A 17,153-nucleotide genomic window follows, 5' to 3' on the forward strand; every position below is an offset into this window, starting at 1 on the left:
ATGTTTGCACGTTTAAATCCTGAATGTAGATGTGATGAAGTTGTAGATCTGTATTAAATCAGGGCCTGAGAGGACTAAAGTCACATGTCATGATGTGTTATGATGTGATGATGAGTTCTGGTGTGAGCTTTGTGTTTGTACACAGGATAACGTGAACGTGCTGGTGCAGGATCTGCGTCTGTGTTCAGTTAAACAGTGTGAGGATGTCAGACGCTGCTTCTGCTTTCAGCTCATCACACCTACAAAGTGAGTCCAGTTCAGCAGCAATTCCATTCTAATGAGAGTTTGTTTCATTCATATATTAGAAAATAATCCACTGTGTGTGTGTGTGTGTGTGATCAGGACCTGGATGCTCCAGGCTGATTCAGAGAAGATCAGACAGGATTGGATCAGAGCCACACAGAGCAGCATCATCACAGCCTTCAGCACCACATCAGATCAGGAGGTGATTGTATTTCTATTCACTTTAGATCACTAGAATCACTTTCTCACAAGATCACATTTCTGCTGGTGGATCTTTAAATCCTTTATTGTCTTCAATGCAGAAGTAAAATAAAATGACGGATTATGTGGGATTAAATCTGAGATGTTTAACCTGAAGCCGTCGACCAACATGAGTAGTTACACCAAAAGCAGGACAAAGTCAAAACTCGTCTCCGCTGAAGGATCCAAAGCTGCTCCCTTAAACGCCCTGAGCATCACACCTGCAGTGAGGAGCAGCTGTGGATCATTAGCTTCACTGACCAACCTCTAACGTGTACTCCTCGAGAGAGGGGCGTGGCACATCGACCTGAGCTCCCGGAGAACCAAGCTTGATTTATAACTGTTTAATAGAAATATTTATAGATATTAGACCATGAGAGGTTTCATTAAATGTAGACGTGTTTTATTGAGTTTTACTGAAGTGGCTTTGAACTGTTTCCTCAGGACGCCGAGCTGAAGAGCGATGATGATGATGATGATGATGTGGAGGCTGAAGATGGGATCATGATGGAGGGTTTTCTGTTCAAGAGAGCCACTAATGCATTTAAAACATGGAGCAGGTTTGTGGAGAAGAACTAAAAGCTTTTCATTCTACTTTAATATGTATCAGGATGATTTTCATCGTATCGTTGAGGTAAAATGATTGTAGGTGATTAAAACGTCTTTACTGAGCAGAACAAGAGGGTTTGATTTCTGCTTGATTTCAGGGTTCAGTTCAGTATCCTGCAGATGTTTGGATGTTTAAGTTCTGTGTGTTTTCTTCTCTGCAGACGCTGGTTCTCCATAAAGAACCACCAGATTCTCTACCAGTCCAAGTTTAAGGTGAGTCTAACAAGTCCTCATGTTCATGATATAAAAAATAAGAATCATATTAATGTATGAAGCAGATTTACTGAAGCTCTCCTGCACACTGCAGCATCCTGTTCAAATATCATCTTGTGTAAAGAAAATCATCTTTAATCCTTTTAAACAAACACGTTTCCTTAAACACCATCATTCACTGGCTGCTTACTGTGTAGTTTTATTACCTCCACCAGCAAGTGTTTGCTGTACATGGAAAGCTCGACCCAAACACAATAAAAATAAGATTTAAATATAAAGGATCTGGCGTCCTGATGCTGTCACAGCAAGTTCTGTTAATAATGAAACGATTAAATGATGAATCAAATAAAACTAAGCTCCCGTCCTCTTTCAGACTGTAATTAGACTTTTAATTAAATACTGTGTGTGTGTGTGTGTGTGTGTGTGCAGAATAAAACCACCGTGATGGTGGAGGATCTGCGTCTGTGCTTGGTTACACCGTGTGAGGAAACCCGACGCTGCTGCTGCTTCCAGATCATCACACCTACAAAGTGAGTCCAGCTGAACAGGGACCATGACCAGAATTTAATGTATTTATGAAACGTCGCGGCCACATTAAATACGGGTTCACACAGATTTGTGCTGTTATTTTAGCATGATATAAAGTGGGTGTTATACAGAGGTGTTCACTTCATGTTAGTTATATATTAGATAAACTGTTACGTGTAATACAGAAGTATTATTAACATTCTGCTTTATTCATTGCAGGATATGATATAAAGACACGTTAGCATGTGTTATAGATGTTTGTATAGTGTACAGTCAGTGTGTGTGTGTGTGTGTGTGTGTGTAGGAGTGTTACACTGCAGGCTGATTCAGAGGAGACGAGACAGGGTTGGATCAGCGCTATACAGAGCAGCATCATCACGGCCTTTAACAGCACATCAGGTCAGGAGGTGAAGTCAGTGCTGACCACAGGACCTTCACAGAAAGATGAAAGTCCAGTACAGAAGATCAGGGCTATCGAGGGGAACGACACGTGCTGCGAGTGCGGCCGGCCCGAGCCGGAATGGGCCAGCGTTAATCAGGGGATCACACTGTGTATCCGGTGTTCCGGCATCCACAGGTACAAACACCTGTGAAGAATAACACAAGTTGCACATTCATAACAATGTGCAACTTTTTCCCCATGTAATTATTACAATGTGCAATATGTGCAATATTTTTTCCCATGTGCAATTATTGTTTGTAATTATTTGTAAATATTTAGTTTTTTCAGAGTTTTTGACTTTTTATTATTATTATTATTGTTATACGCTGTACTTTTTATTGTCTATTTTTTGTACTGAGTGCTTTACTGTCCCTTCGCTGCTGCAACACTGTGAATTTCCCCACTGTGGGACTAATAAAGGATTATCTTATCTTATCTTACCTGCTGCAGCGGCTACATCCTACATCACAACATTCACACACACAAACACCTGTGAAGAATAACACACCTGCCGCAGCGGCTACATCCTACATCACAACGTTCACACACACAAACACCTGTGAAGAATAACACACCTGCTGCAGCAGCTACATCCTACATCACAACATTCACACACACAAACACCTGTGAAGAATAACACACCTGCTGCAGCAGCTACATCCTACATCACAACATTCACACACACACAAACACCAGTGAAGAATAACACACCTGCTGCAGCGGCTACATCCTACATCACAACATTCACACACACACAAACACCTGTGAAGAATAACACACCTGCTGCAGCGGCTACATCCTACATCACAACATTCACACACACAAACACCAGTGAAGAATAACACACCTGCTGCAGCGGCTACATCCTACATCACAACATTCACACACACAAACACCTGTGAAGAATAACACACCTGCTGCAGCGGCTACATCCTACATCACAACATTCACACACACAAACACCAGTGAAGAATAACACACCTGCTGCAGCGGCTACATCCTACATCACAACATTCACACACACACAAACACCTGTGAAGAATAACACACCTGCTGCAGCAGCTACATCCTACATCACAACATTCACACACACACAAACACCTGTGAAGAATAACACACCTGCTGCAGCGGCTACATCCTACATCACAACATTCACACACACACAAACACCAGTGAAGAATAACACACCTGCTGCAGCGTCTACATCCTACATCACAATGTTCACACATACAAACACCAGTGCTGTTCACCATCACAGCTAAAATATTATTTGTGTGTTCCTTCTAAATGTGTTATATTAGTATAAATGAGTCTGACAGACCATTTAAAAGAGGTTTCAATCTTTTACTGTGGGACTATAAAGAATTGTGAATAGTTCTGAACACTGAGTGATAAGTGCTGAGCTCCTGATGTTCTCTCTCTGATCCAGGAGTTTAGGAGTAAACATCTCCAGGGTGAGGTCTCTAATTCTGGACACGTGGACACCTGAAACCATTCAGGTAAGTGCACACACACACACACAAACACACACTCACACTTATTTTGTGTGTACATGTGAGTCCGAGCTTTAATTCAGTGTTTGTTGTGTGTGTGTGCGTGTGTGTGTGTGTGCAGCTTATGTGCGAGCGAGGAAACAACATGATGAATCTGATCTATGAAGCTCGCAGGGAGGAACTCGGGATCAGAAAACCTCAGCCTGGAGACTCAAGGTGCACACACACACACACACACACACTCACACAATAGATTATTTTAAATTAATAAGACTGGCTTCAATCTCATGCTGTAGAGCTTTTATGGCTGAGATCAGATACCTCCTTTACTGTGGTAAAATATGGTAGAATACGGTCATTCCATAGACCTACAGCTGCAGGGACTGGCAGTCTGGTCAGGATTTATATAAAAACTACTGATACACAGTACAGATAGATACAGGATAAAAAAACGCTCCCTTCTGGTAGAAGCTATAACAAGAAAAGTTGTTTTTAAGCAAAACTGTTACTCAAAACATCATTAAATGGTTTAAAATAAAGAAAATGTCCTTGTGTGAACAACTGAGACCCATCAAAACTCAGTCCTGGTCTTAGTCCATGTTGTTCAGCATCACTAAGCTTCCAAATAAACGTATTTAATAACTTATCCAGTTAGAAACTGTTGATATTTAAGTCTGTACAGTTTCATTTGTTGTCTTTACTGAGAAAACAGTTTAAATATAAAATTAAAATGCTGGTTAATCTTAGGTTGTAATGATCATTTGTGTAAAATGAATCGTGTTACTGTAAAGATTCCTTTAGATCAAACATCTACTATTAAAGCCTCTCACTGTGTGTGTTATTATCTGCTTCTTTCTCTGTTCTTCAGGGACGATGTGGAATCTTACATCAGAGCCAAATACATCCAGCAGCGCTTCATCAGGAAGGAACCTGATCAAGAACCTCAGCTGTTGTCAGAAGAACCACGACTGCTGGCCGAGGAACCACGACTGCTGGCCGAGGAACCACGACTGCTGGCTGTAGAACCACGACTGCTGGCTGTAGAACCACGACTGCTGGCTGAGGAACTGCAGAAAATGGCTAAGATGCTGGAAAAAGAATTACAGCTGATGGCCGAAATACTGCAGCTGCTGAACATCAAATGCCATTAAAACTCTAACACACACACACACACACACACACACACACACACACAATGAATCCAAAACTCTTATTTTATATTTGGCAAAAATTTCACCTCTTCCCAGTAAAACAAGAGCAAACTAACGTAACATCATCACACATAGATAATATCACCATCACCTAGACCCTCCTTATACACTCACTCATACAATATTAACGGCTGTAAGTTTATTATTGACGGGATGTTGGAATGAAATCAGGGTTCTGATGGCTGAGGTGCAGGACAGAACACATGATCATTTGGTGCTATAAGAACCGTGTTCATCTGTGCTAGTTTAATGTGTTACTGGGCTGGTTGTAACAATATCAGTAAAGAAAGCAGTAAAACACAATAGCAAGTGTGCAGGACTACAAGGTAAAATAGAATAAATATAATAAATATCACTGGCAGCCACGCCTAAATATGGGAGCAGCCAGAAGAAGAAGAAAATGATGCACTAATGCAGTTTTATTTCCACAGCCTGAAGGACTATTGAGGGAGAGTCACACTACAGCACAATCCTTCACCAGCACCCATATATGAACCCAGCTGAGGTGCTTTGCTATCAGCATGAGACTGCTGGGAATATTAATTTAATGGTGAACATGTTAAATTTCCTGCTTAATCTCTAAATAAACTCACAGTTGAATCTTAATCTGATCAAGTTGCATTTTCACAGCCTGTCAGACCATCAGACCAGAACCACAGGAAGCTCCAGCACATCGTACACTGTGTTGTAAATGACAGTAGATGAGAGGAGACTAGCAGACCAGCACCAGCGCATCATGGTACATCACTCCTAATGTATCAATACTATAAATGTTTAAATACAGTCAGTGATTCTGAACACTGGCTAATATGACTTGATTGTGTTTGTAGTGTCACACAGCTGTACATCAACTTCTGGTGCTAAAATATCCTCACCAGTGCAGTCCAACAACCACAGAAGATCCCTGTCCATGATATTCAAGATCAACCTGAAGAGACTCCACAGATCTTCACATCAACTGTAGTCTGTTTAATTAGAGTAAAAATAAAGTATAATTATAGAAATATCACTGATGTGTGTGTTGTTTCTCTAATATGTTAAACACTGTTACAGTATTAGTTCACTTTTCTATTACTAATGAAGTGGAGCCGCTGTTTTGGGTCAGATTAAAGTCTTACTGCCACATTGGTGAGCACAAAACAAGCCAGTATGACCCGAAATTAAAACAGATTTTTAAAATCTATATAAATTCTTAGCCTTGTTTTTTTAATGTGTCTTTAATTGTTGTTTTATTAAAGTTTTCTTTAGTCGCTATAATGATTCTGCAAGATTGTCAGAAGCGTTTATGGCCACAAGGAGGCGCTCTAGTAAACTCATGTTTTATTATGATCCACCCCTCACTACCTCTGTACTACAAACACTTTTCCATGCTGTCGCTCTTAATTAACGACCACTTTATATCAAATATATTAGATTAAAATATTACAGAAACCTGTGAAGGACACATGTGTATGTCATCTTGCAGCAGTTTTTCAATCTATGACAGTAACACACTTACAGTATTGTTGTATTGTTCTTTCTCTGTATGATTAATGTGGGTTTTAAAAGCACTGGTGGTGTCATGTCATTATAAATGTTATAATTGTGTGGCATGTTCACTAATAAGAAATGAGAAGATTATAATTGACCAGAGTTTCTGACGTTGGTCTATATAAAAAGGCTAATTGTAATTATTAGATTCAAATCAGCCTCAATCATTAAAAACATAAAATCTGGTAGGCTCTGTATAGATCTCAGAAGGTGAATCATAAACAAAATGGCACATAAAGACATTTCTGAGCAACCTGATATGTGTTTTTTTACGGCAGTATTTAAAGTTTTTATTTTATTTCATCTATAACGTGTTCCAATACTTTTGCTCACAAGAAAAATGGGTGGGTTCAGACAAAAGGTGCTATCTTCTGAACTGTGTATCAGATCCAGATCTGGAAATAAAAGCTGAAATGTTGATCTTTTGTCTCATATTCATCTTTTAATGTCAAACCCAAATGTTTTCAGTCTACATCAAAAATAAAGGGATTGGCCTCACTGTTCCAATACTTTTGCAGGGGACTGTATATATACTGATCAGCCATAACATTAAAACCACTGATAAAAGTCAACTTAAACAGCAGCAATAGATGAGCGATCATTTCTGACTTTACATCTACAAGGTGGACCAACTAGGTAGGAGTGTCTGATAGAGTGGACAGTGAGTGGACACGGTATTTAAAAACTCCAGCAGTGCTGCTGTGTCTGATCCACTCATACCAGCACAACACACACTAACACACCACCACCATGTCAGTGTCACTGCAGTGCTGAGAATGATCCACCACCTAAATAATACCTGCTCTGTGGTGGTCCTGACCATTGAAGAACAGGGTGAAAGGGGGCTAAAAAAAGCATGCAGAGAAACAGATGGACTACAGTCAGTAATTGTAGAACTACAAAGTGCTTCTATATGGTAAGTGGAACTGATAAAATGGACAGTGAGTGTAGAAACGAGGAGGTGGTTTTAATGTTATGGCTGATCGATGTACTGTATATACAGTGTATCACAAAAGTGAGTACACCCCTCACATTTCTGCAGATATTTAAGTATATCTTTTCATGGGACAACACTGACAAAATGACACTTTGACACAATGAAAAGTAGTCTGTGTGCAGCTTATGTAACAGTGTAAATTTATTCTTCCCTCAAAATAACTCAATATACAGCCATTAATGTCTAAACCACCGGCAACAAAAGTGAGTACACCCCTTAGTGAAAGTTCCTGAAGTGTCAATATTTTGTGTGGCCACCATTATTTCCCAAAACTGCCTTAACTCTCCTGGGCATGGAGTTTACCAGAGCTTCACAGGTTGCCACTGGAATGCTTTTCCACTCCTCCATGACGACATCACGGAGCTGGCGGATATTCGAGACTTTGCGCTCCTCCACCTTCCGCTTGAGGATGCCCCAAAGATGTTCTATTGGGTTTAGGTCTGGAGACATGCTTGGCCAGTCCATCACCTTTACCCTCAGCCTCTTCAATAAAGCAGTGGTCGTCTTAGAGGTGTGTTTGGGGTCATTATCATGCTGGAACACTGCCCTGCGACCCAGTTTCCGGAGGGAGGGGATCATGCTCTGCTTCAGTATTTCACAGTACATATTGGAGTTCATGTGTCCCTCAATGAAATGTAACTCCCCAACACCTGCTGCACCCATGCAGCCCCAGACCATGGCATTCCCACCACCATGCTTGACTGTAGGCATGACACACTTATCTTTGTACTCCTCACCTGATTGCCGCCACACATGCTTGAGACCATCTGAACCAAACAAATTAATCTTGGTCTCATCAGACCATAGGACATGGTTCCAGTAATCCATGTCCTTTGTTGACATGTCTTCAGCAAACTGTTTGCGGGCTTTCTTGTGTAGAGACTTCAGAAGAGGCTTCCTTCTGGGGTGACAGCCATGCAGACCAATTTGATGTAGTGTGCGGCGTATGGTCTGAGCACTGACAGGCTGACCCCCCACCTTTTCAATCTCTGCAGCAATGCTGACAGCACTCCTGCGCCTATCTTTCAAAGACAGCAGTTGGATGTGACGCTGAGCACGTGCACTCAGCTTCTTTGGACGACCAACGCGAGGTCTGTTCTGAGTGGACCCTGCTCTTTTAAAACGCTGGATGATCTTGGCCACTGTGCTGCAGCTCAGTTTCAGGGTGTTGGCAATCTTCTTGTAGCCTTGGCCATCTTCATGTAGCGCAACAATTCGTCTTTTAAGATCCTCAGAGAGTTCTTTGCCATGAGGTGCCATGTTGGAACTTTCAGTGACCAGTATGAGAGAGTGTGAGAGCTGTACTACTAAATTGAACACACCTGCTCCCTATGCACACCTGAGACCTAGTAACACTAACAAATCACATGATATTTTGGAGGGAAAATGACAAGCAGTGCTCAATTTGGACATTTAGGGGTGTAGTCTCTTAGGGGTGTACTCACTTTTGTTGCCGGTGGTTTAGACATTAATGGCTGTATATTGAGTTATTTTGAGGGAAGAATAAATTTACACTGTTATATAAGCTGCACACAGACTACTTTTCATTGTGTCAAAGTGTCATTTTGTCAGTGTTGTCCCATGAAAAGATATACTTAAATATCTGCAGAAATGTGAGGGGTGTACTCACTTTTGTGATACACTGTATATATATATATATATATTAGGGCTGTCAAACGATTAACATTTTTAATCGCGATTAATCTCATAATTTCATATAGTTAATCGCGATTAATCACATTTAAAAAAAAAAAGAAGAAAACAAGGATTTTTAAGTGAAATGTTACAATTAAAATGGTGAACACATTTTATGCTAAATGTACTGATGTTAAAAACTGCTGGGACAAGAGAAAGCTGTAATTCACTCACATACTAGGCAGAAATACTATCCAGCAGAGACCCCTGACTTCGTATATATGTCAGATTGTAGGTTAGAATTTCTCCAAATATTGTAGATCAGCGGTGCTTTAGGTGGGATAAGGCGTAGTTATTGTAACAGACTTTTCTGTGCTTGTATCGTGACATTTGATGGACGTTTCTATACGAAGTGAGTGTGTTTTGACCCCTTGGGGCTTCCATAGTTCATGGACTAGCATGCTTGGCTAACGCGATGACTCCAGCTGTCCGGTACCGTAACAGAAAAAGTAATAAAAGTTTTCTGCTCCCGACAACTTGTGAATATACCGTGTATTTATTTCTTTATTAAGCAAGTGCATCACTACACGCTTGGTTACATTATGATAACAAACCGCAAATGAAAAACGCTGGTAAGTCTCAACATGAACTACGGATGACTCGCAGGGCCAAATAGAATTTGCGTTAACGGTGCTATTTTTTTTAATCGCGTTAAATTGAGATTGCGTTAATGCGTTATTATCGCGTTAACTTCGACAGCCCTAATATACAGTGTATCACAAAAGTGAGTACACCCCTCACATTTCTGCAGATATTTAAGTATATCTTTTCATGGGACAACACTGACAAAATGACACTTTGACACAATGAAAAGTAGTCTGTGTGCAGCTTATATAACAGTGTAAATTTATTCTTCCCTCAAAATAACTCAATATACAGCCATTAATGTCTAAACAGCCGGCAACAAAAGTGAGTACACCCCTAAGAGACTACACCCCTAAATGTCCAAAGTGAGCACTGCTTGTCATTTTCCCTCCAAAATGTCATGTGATTTGTTAGTGTTACTAGGTCTCAGGTGTGCTTATTGAGCAGGTGTGTTCAATTTAGTAGTACAGCTCTCAAACTCTCTCATACTGGTCACTGAAAGTTCCAACATGGCACCTCATGGCAAAAAACTCTCTGAGGATCTTAAAAGACGAATTGTTGTGCTACATGAAGATGGCCAAGGCTACAAGAAGATTGCCAACACCCTGAAACTGAGCTGCAGCACAGTGGCCAAGATCATCCAGCGTTTTAAAAGAGCAGGGTCCACTCAAAACAGACCTCGCGTTGGTTGTCCAAAGAAGCTGAGTGCACGTGCTCAGCGTCACATCCAACTGCTGTCTTTGAAAGATAGGCGCAGGAGTGCTGTCAGCATTGCTGCAGAGATTGAAAAGGTGGGGGGTCAGCCTGTCAGTGCTCAGACCATACGCCGCACACTACATCAAATTGGTCTGCATGGCTGTCACCCCAGAAGGAAGCCTCTTCTGAAGTCTCTACACAAAAAAGCCCGCAAACAGTTTGCTGAAGACATGTCAACAAAGGACATGGATTACTGGAACCATGTCCTATGGTCTGATGAGACCAAGATTAATTTGTTTGGTTCAGATGGTCTCAAGCATGTGTGGCGGCAATCAGGTGAGGAGTACAAAAATAAGTGTGTCATGCCTACAGTCAAGCATGGTGGTGGGAATGCCATGGTCTGGGGCTGCATGAGTGCAGCAGGTGTTGGGGAGTTACATTTCATTGAGGGACACATGAACTCCGATATGTACTGTGAAATACTGAAGCAGAGCATGATCCCCTCCCTCCGGAAACTGGGTCGCAGGGCAGTGTTCCAGCATGATAATGACCCCAAACACACCTCTAAGACGACCACTGCTTTATTGAAGAGGCTGAGGGTAAAGGTGATGGACTGGCCAAGCATGTCTCCAGACCTAAACCCAATAGAACATCTTTGGGGCATCCTCAAGCGGAAGGTGGAGGAGCGCAAAGTCTCGAATATCCGCCAGCTCCGTGATGTCGTCATGGAGGAGTGGAAAAGCATTCCAGTGGCAACCTGTGAAGCTCTGGTAAACTCCATGCCCAGGAGAGTTAAGGCAGTTCTGGGAAATAATGGTGGCCACACAAAATATTGACACTTCAGGAACTTTCACTAAGGGGTGTACTCACTTTTGTTGCCGGTGGTTTAGACATTAATGGCTGTATATTGAGTTATTTTGAGGGAAGAATAAATTTACACTGTTATATAAGCTGCACACAGACTACTTTTCATTGTGTCAAAGTGTCATTTTGTCAGTGTTGTCCCATGAAAAGATATACTTAAATATCTGCAGAAATGTGAGGGGTGTACTCACTTTTGTGATACACTGTATATATATACACAGTTTATGTATGTATATGTCTAATATATCCCCCCACTAACAGGTGTCATGATGAAGAAATAATAAGTGATATTCACTTAACCTGTCAGTGTTCAGAATGTTATACCTGTTTGGTGTATTTATTTAAACACACTTTAAACATCTTCCCGTACGCCAATAAAAACTCTCCATAATTTTTCTACCGTGAAGCACAGAATAAACGCTTTTTCACATTAACTGTGGATTAAAGAAACAGCTAATTTAACTGCTGCAATAAATAACCAGTCTTCTATAATAAAACACCAGCATGTAGATACTGAAATTAAACATCAGTCCTGTACAAATCATGTTAAACTGGTTTCTTCCTTCTGTAAACTGGTATCAGAATCAGAATCACTTTATTTCGCCAGGTATGTTACACATACGAGGAATTTGCTTTGGTGATACACACAATAATACACACAATAGTCCACATAGTAGTACAAACAATACACATAATAGTACAGATAATTACACATGTATGACATGTAACATATAACATATTTAACAGACCCGACAGCACACAGACTGTTAACCAGTATTTACCAACATTTACCCAAGAGAACAACTTTGGTTAAAAAGTGTTACAGCTCTGGGGAAAAAGCTGTTAGCGTGTCTGGATGTGTTTGTTTTTATTGTCCTGAATCTTCTGCCAGATGGAAGAGTTTGAAAAAGGTGATGTCCAGGATGAGAGGGGTCTGCTGTAATTTTGCCGGCACGCTTCAGCACTCTGCTGTCCTGATTATACGCTGGAGTTTGGCTCGTTCATGTGATGTTGAGGAACCAAACCAGGTGGTGATGGACGATGTAAGGATGGACTCTATTATTGCTGTGTAGAACTGGATCAGCAGACTCTGTGGCAGGTTAAATTTCTTCAGCTGTCTCAGGAAGAACATTCTCTGCTGAGCCCTTTTGGCGATGGGACATTTATTTGGGACATTTGTGCCAATTCACTGGTATACAGATGTTGACCTTCATCAAACTGGCCCACACGTCATTATTTATTAGGAAAAACAATTACTCTTTTTTGTTTACACTGTTAACCCACAATTTTAGAGTAATTTGTAACAGCATTTATTTGTGCTAATGACACTAGCTAATCTGTCTGCTCTCAACTTGTGCCAACTTGTTTAACAGAGGTAGATAACAGTTTAATTTATTTCATTAAATTATTATAATTCAGCCTTACACCTAATATATAAGATGTATTTTTTACAGAGTGATGCGTTGGAAATGCAAAAGCTGTGTTTTTTCCTGTGAAAAGAGAGAGCAGCTTTTAAAGCATTACAGGCTAAAACATGGAGTTCACTTGAGAAATGAGCCTTGCATCAGGAATGTCCATGTACATTTAATTCTCTAGGTGCACCAAAAACTCACTACTTTCATTCTGTAAGTGTGCATCGACCGCAAAGTGCAGCGGAAATTACAGTGGGGTCAAAAAAGTATTTAGTCAACCACTGATTGTGCAGGTTCTCCTACTTAGAAAGATGAGAGAGGTCTGTAATTTTCATCATAGGTACACTTCAACTATGAGAGACAAAATGAGAAAAAAAAAATCCAGGAAATCACATTGTAGGATTTTTAAAGAATTTATTTGTAAATTATGGTGGAAAATAAGTATTTGGTCAATAACAAACAAGCAAGATTTCTGGCTCTCACAGACCTGTAACTTCTTTAAGAAGCTCTTCTGTCCTCCACTCGTTACCTGTATTAATGGCACCTGTTTGACCTCGTTATCTGTATAAAAGACACCTGTCCACAGCCTCAAAGAGTCAGACTCCAAACTCAACCATGGCCAAGACCAAAGAGCTGTCGAAGGACACCAGGAAGAAAATTGTAGACCTGCACCAGGCTGGGAAGAGTGAATCTACAATAGGCAAGCAGGTTGGTGTGAATCAATCAACTGTGGGAGCAATTGTAAGAAAATGGAAGACATACAAGACCATTGATAATCTCCCTTGGGGTCAATATCTCATCCCGTGGGGTCAAAATGATCATGAGAACGGTGAGCAAAAATCCCAGAACTACACAGAGGGACCTGATGAATGACCTGCAGAGAGCTGGGACCAAAGTAACAAAGGCTACCATCAGTAACACACTACGCCGAGAGGGACTCAAATCCTGCAGTGCCAGGCGTGTCCCCCTGCTTAAGCCAGTACATGTCCAGGCCCGTCTGAAGTTTGCCAGAGAGCATATGGATGATCCAGAAGAGGATTGGGAGAATAACATGTGGTCAGATGAAACCAAAATGGAACTTTTTGGTAAAAACTCAACTCGTCGTGTTTGGAGGAAGAAGAAGAACCCAAGAACACCATATCTACTGTGAAGCATGGGGGTGGAAACATCATGCTTTGGGGCTGTTTTTCTGCAAAGGGGACAGGACGACTGATCTGTGTTAAGGGAAGAATGAACGGGGCCATGTATCGTGAGATTTTAAGCCAAAACCTCCTTCCATCAGTGAGAGCATTGAAGATGGAACGTGGCTGGGTCTTCCAGCATGACAATGATCCCAAACACACCGCTCGGGCAACAAAGGAGTGGCTCCTTAAAAAGCATTTCAAGGTCCAGGAGTGGCCTAGCCAGTCTCCAGACCTCAACCCCATAGAAAATTTGTGGAGTCCGTGTTGCCCAGTGACAGCTCCAAAACATCACTGCTCTAGAGGAGATCTGCATGGAGGAATGGGCCAAAATACCAGCTACAGTGTGTGCAAACCTGGTGAAGACTTACAGGAAACGTTTGACCTCTGTCATTGCCAACAAAGGTTATGTTACAAAGTATTGAGTTGAACTTTTGTTATTGACCAAATACTTATTTTCCACCATAATTTACGAATAAATTCTTTAAAAATCCTACAATGTGATTTCCTGGATTTTTTTTTCTCATTACAGACCTCTCTCATCTTTCTAAGTAGGAGAACCTGCACAATCAGTGGCTGACTAAATACTTTTTGACCCCACTGTATATTTCTGTGTTTGTTTTGTAATTTTCTTGAGCCTTGCTCTGAAACCGAATACTTTTCTCATCTGTGGACTGTACACTTAAGGGTAAATTACAATATTAAGTGCCCCATAAAAACTCAGAGCAGTGTATACTCCACTTTTAATGCACACAAAAGTAAACAACACAGAATGCATACTTGAAAGAATTTCAAATCTAATATCATTGTCAGAATTACCAGTAAAGCCCAGGATACAGATCTCAAACATGAGTTTGAACAGGAACTGACTGTATCTTCTGACACAGAAGATCTAAAGATTTTTGAAGAATCCAGCAAAAATGATCTTTAAGATTTAGGGAAACAGCTTGAGCACAATCTGGCATCTCTTTTTAAAAAAGTGCAAACTATTCTGTACATCCCAGGGAGTGCTGTACCAGAGGTGATGCAAGAGCTTTTTCAAATAAATGACCTGTCACAACTCCTTCACCATGAAATCAGAGAAACTCTTTAGAAATATTATGTTAATGTGTTACAAATCTGTTGCAAAAGAAATTACTTGTGCTGTTTCAAAAAGTAATGCATTACATTATTTTGTGGCAGGGACGGATCTTTAGGTACTGCCAAAAGAAGAGCAGACTATGTACAGAAAGAGTTTCCTTTTTTTTGTGTCTCTCGCTCCATAGGATATTAATTCAGACTGTCTAGACCAGGGGTCCTCAAACTTTTTAACTTAAGGGCCGGATTACTGTTCTTCAGTGTTTTGGGGGGCCGGACCGCAGATGAAATAGCAAACACACCCCAAAAAAAGCTATTTACTATGTATACTGGATGTATTGTCTGCTGTGTATAACTGTAGTATAATTTTACTTCATAATGATAATGCAGACATTCTATTTATTTTAATCATTTCCATTATCCCAACTCATACAGTGTTTCCTTAAAAAATCAGTGTGAACTATGAGTCTACTTTTGCCTGACGAGACAGTCAGCATCAGGTTCCATATTTGTTACTGCCAGTCATAATAGGTAATAAGTGTTGATGAGTGAGTCTGAATCTGGTTGGAGATTTAATGTGTTTAAACTTCGATAAAGTCTGCTCACAGGTACAGTGGTACCTCGGTATACATCCTTAATCCGTTCCAGATCCTTGGATTCATACCAAACAGGACGTGTACCAAACGAATTTTTCCCATTAGAAATAAAGGGAAAGTGATGAATCCGTTCCCATGAAAAAAAAAAATCCTATTGTTATTGACATATTATACGTTGATGGGGTTGTATAAAATAATGTATAAAACAGATAGTTCCGGTCCTAAAATCTGATTGGCTGAGCCGCGTTCAAAGTCGTTGTTAAATCCCCGATATAAGCACACCTGTGACCACCTCACATCATTCCATATTAATACGCCACTGAAAAGAACGCGTACAAACTTGGTTGAACACTATTTGAAGTCATGTACTATACATGGAAATGTCCAGATTAATATAAACAGTAATCCTGGTCATTAAGCAGGTGTTTCATCCAAGAAATAATGTAATAGTTTGCAAATGTTATGTTCGCCCTCATGTTGCTTAGCAACATGGCACACCGTTAACGCTCGTGGCTTTGTCTCGCGAGAGGTAAACAAGGGTAGCGCGCGGTTTCATGACTCATTTTGCGTACAAGTTCTAGCACGCGAGTCGTATTCCAAACAAAGGTCGTATACCAAGTAACATTGTTCGCGTCCAAACAGGACAATAATTCCTGAATCTGTCTGTAGTTAAGAGCATTAGTTTTAATGAAATTAACACAGGACACAACGATTTTCTGTTAGGCTCTGTGGCATCAGGGGAATGTACCATCTCTCCCTGATGCCACAGGCCTTACAGAGCAGAAACGAGCTGTGCCTTTTATTACCTGGCCAGCTCGTTAGGGCGAAGTGGCTACACCTGTGCCTTCCCTTATTTAAGGGATAGGTGCAGAGCTGTAGCCGTCGCACCTTCTGCTCTTGTTGGCTGTTTCTTTTTTCTTTTTTTGAGTTTGTTTGACACTGCGGTGTCCTTTTATGTTTATTGTTTTTTATTATCTTTAGGTTGTGCCGCCGCACTGTGCCGCCGCCGCCGTGCCGCTGCCGCCGGGCCACCGCTAGTGGGCGCCACCACGCCGCCGCCGCCAAGCTGCCGCCATAGTGCCGCAGCTGTCGTGCCGCCGCCGCCGCCTGGTTGCCGCTCTCAGGTCGCCGTCGGGCCGCTGCCGCCGAGCCGTCGAGCCGCCGTGCCGCCGCCACCTAGAGACCCCATGACTGCGCCCAGAGGAACGTGACCCCCTCCCAGCTACCGCTGGTGACAGCGTCACGTTCCGCCCTCTGGAGCGCAGGAGCAAATGGCCACTTCCCAGCCACCCTGGCTGGTGACAGCGCCTTTGCCATTTACTTTTGAAACCCGCAAATCGATCACACCCGGTAGCTGGCATGGCTCTAGCCAGCATTGGTTGCTGGAAAGCGCCATGCCACGCAGCTATTGTCGGTGTTACCCCCCCTTCTTCGGCCAACAGCGCGAGGTGGTCCATCTCGCGAACCCACTCTTTGCTTCAATAGCGCCGGGAGCGAGTCTGCCACTAGCGCCGCTGTGGCAGGCTGTTAAAGCTCCCGGT

At 41.5% G+C, this 17,153-nt stretch overlaps 1 protein-coding gene and 1 long non-coding RNA gene across 3 annotated transcripts; both read left to right on the top strand.

The window, feature by feature from the left end:
- On the top strand, positions 1-4,902 carry LOC134302044 (arf-GAP with coiled-coil, ANK repeat and PH domain-containing protein 2-like). The gene is made up of 11 exons (XM_062987037.1): positions 1-42; positions 146-246; positions 343-445; positions 928-1,043; positions 1,254-1,305; positions 1,735-1,835; positions 2,138-2,410; positions 3,705-3,774; positions 3,890-3,984; positions 4,637-4,780; positions 4,896-4,902. The coding sequence occupies exons 1-11, from the start codon at positions 1-3 to the stop codon at positions 4,900-4,902; spliced, it is 1,104 nt and encodes a 367-aa protein (XP_062843107.1).
- A 10-nt stretch (positions 4,903-4,912) lies between these two features.
- LOC134335294 (uncharacterized) lies at positions 4,913-5,988 on the top strand. Of its 2 annotated transcripts, XR_010015562.1 has the most exons (4): positions 4,913-5,305; positions 5,411-5,529; positions 5,610-5,718; positions 5,810-5,988. It is a non-coding gene; the product is annotated as an uncharacterized LOC134335294 (long non-coding RNA). The 2 variants fall into 2 exon arrangements; XR_010015561.1 differs by having other exon boundaries at positions 4,947-5,529.
- The last annotated feature ends 11,165 nt before the right edge of the window (positions 5,989-17,153 follow it).

This window comes from Trichomycterus rosablanca, chromosome 2 (genome assembly GCF_030014385.1).
Source record: "Trichomycterus rosablanca isolate fTriRos1 chromosome 2, fTriRos1.hap1, whole genome shotgun sequence".
Lineage (NCBI taxonomy): Eukaryota > Metazoa > Chordata > Actinopteri > Siluriformes > Trichomycteridae > Trichomycterus > Trichomycterus rosablanca.

Bases quoted from the DNA above. Each gene is read 5' to 3' on its own strand.
- LOC134302044 (XM_062987037.1), top strand. From the start codon at position 1: ATGTTTGCACGTTTAAATCCTGAATGTAGATGTGATGAAGTT. The intron at 43-145 runs GTAGATCTGTAT...GTTTGTACACAG, and splicing joins AATGTAGATGTGATGAAGTT to GATAACGTGAACGTGCTGGT. The intron at 1,044-1,253 runs GTTTGTGGAGAA...TCTTCTCTGCAG, and splicing joins GCATTTAAAACATGGAGCAG to ACGCTGGTTCTCCATAAAGA.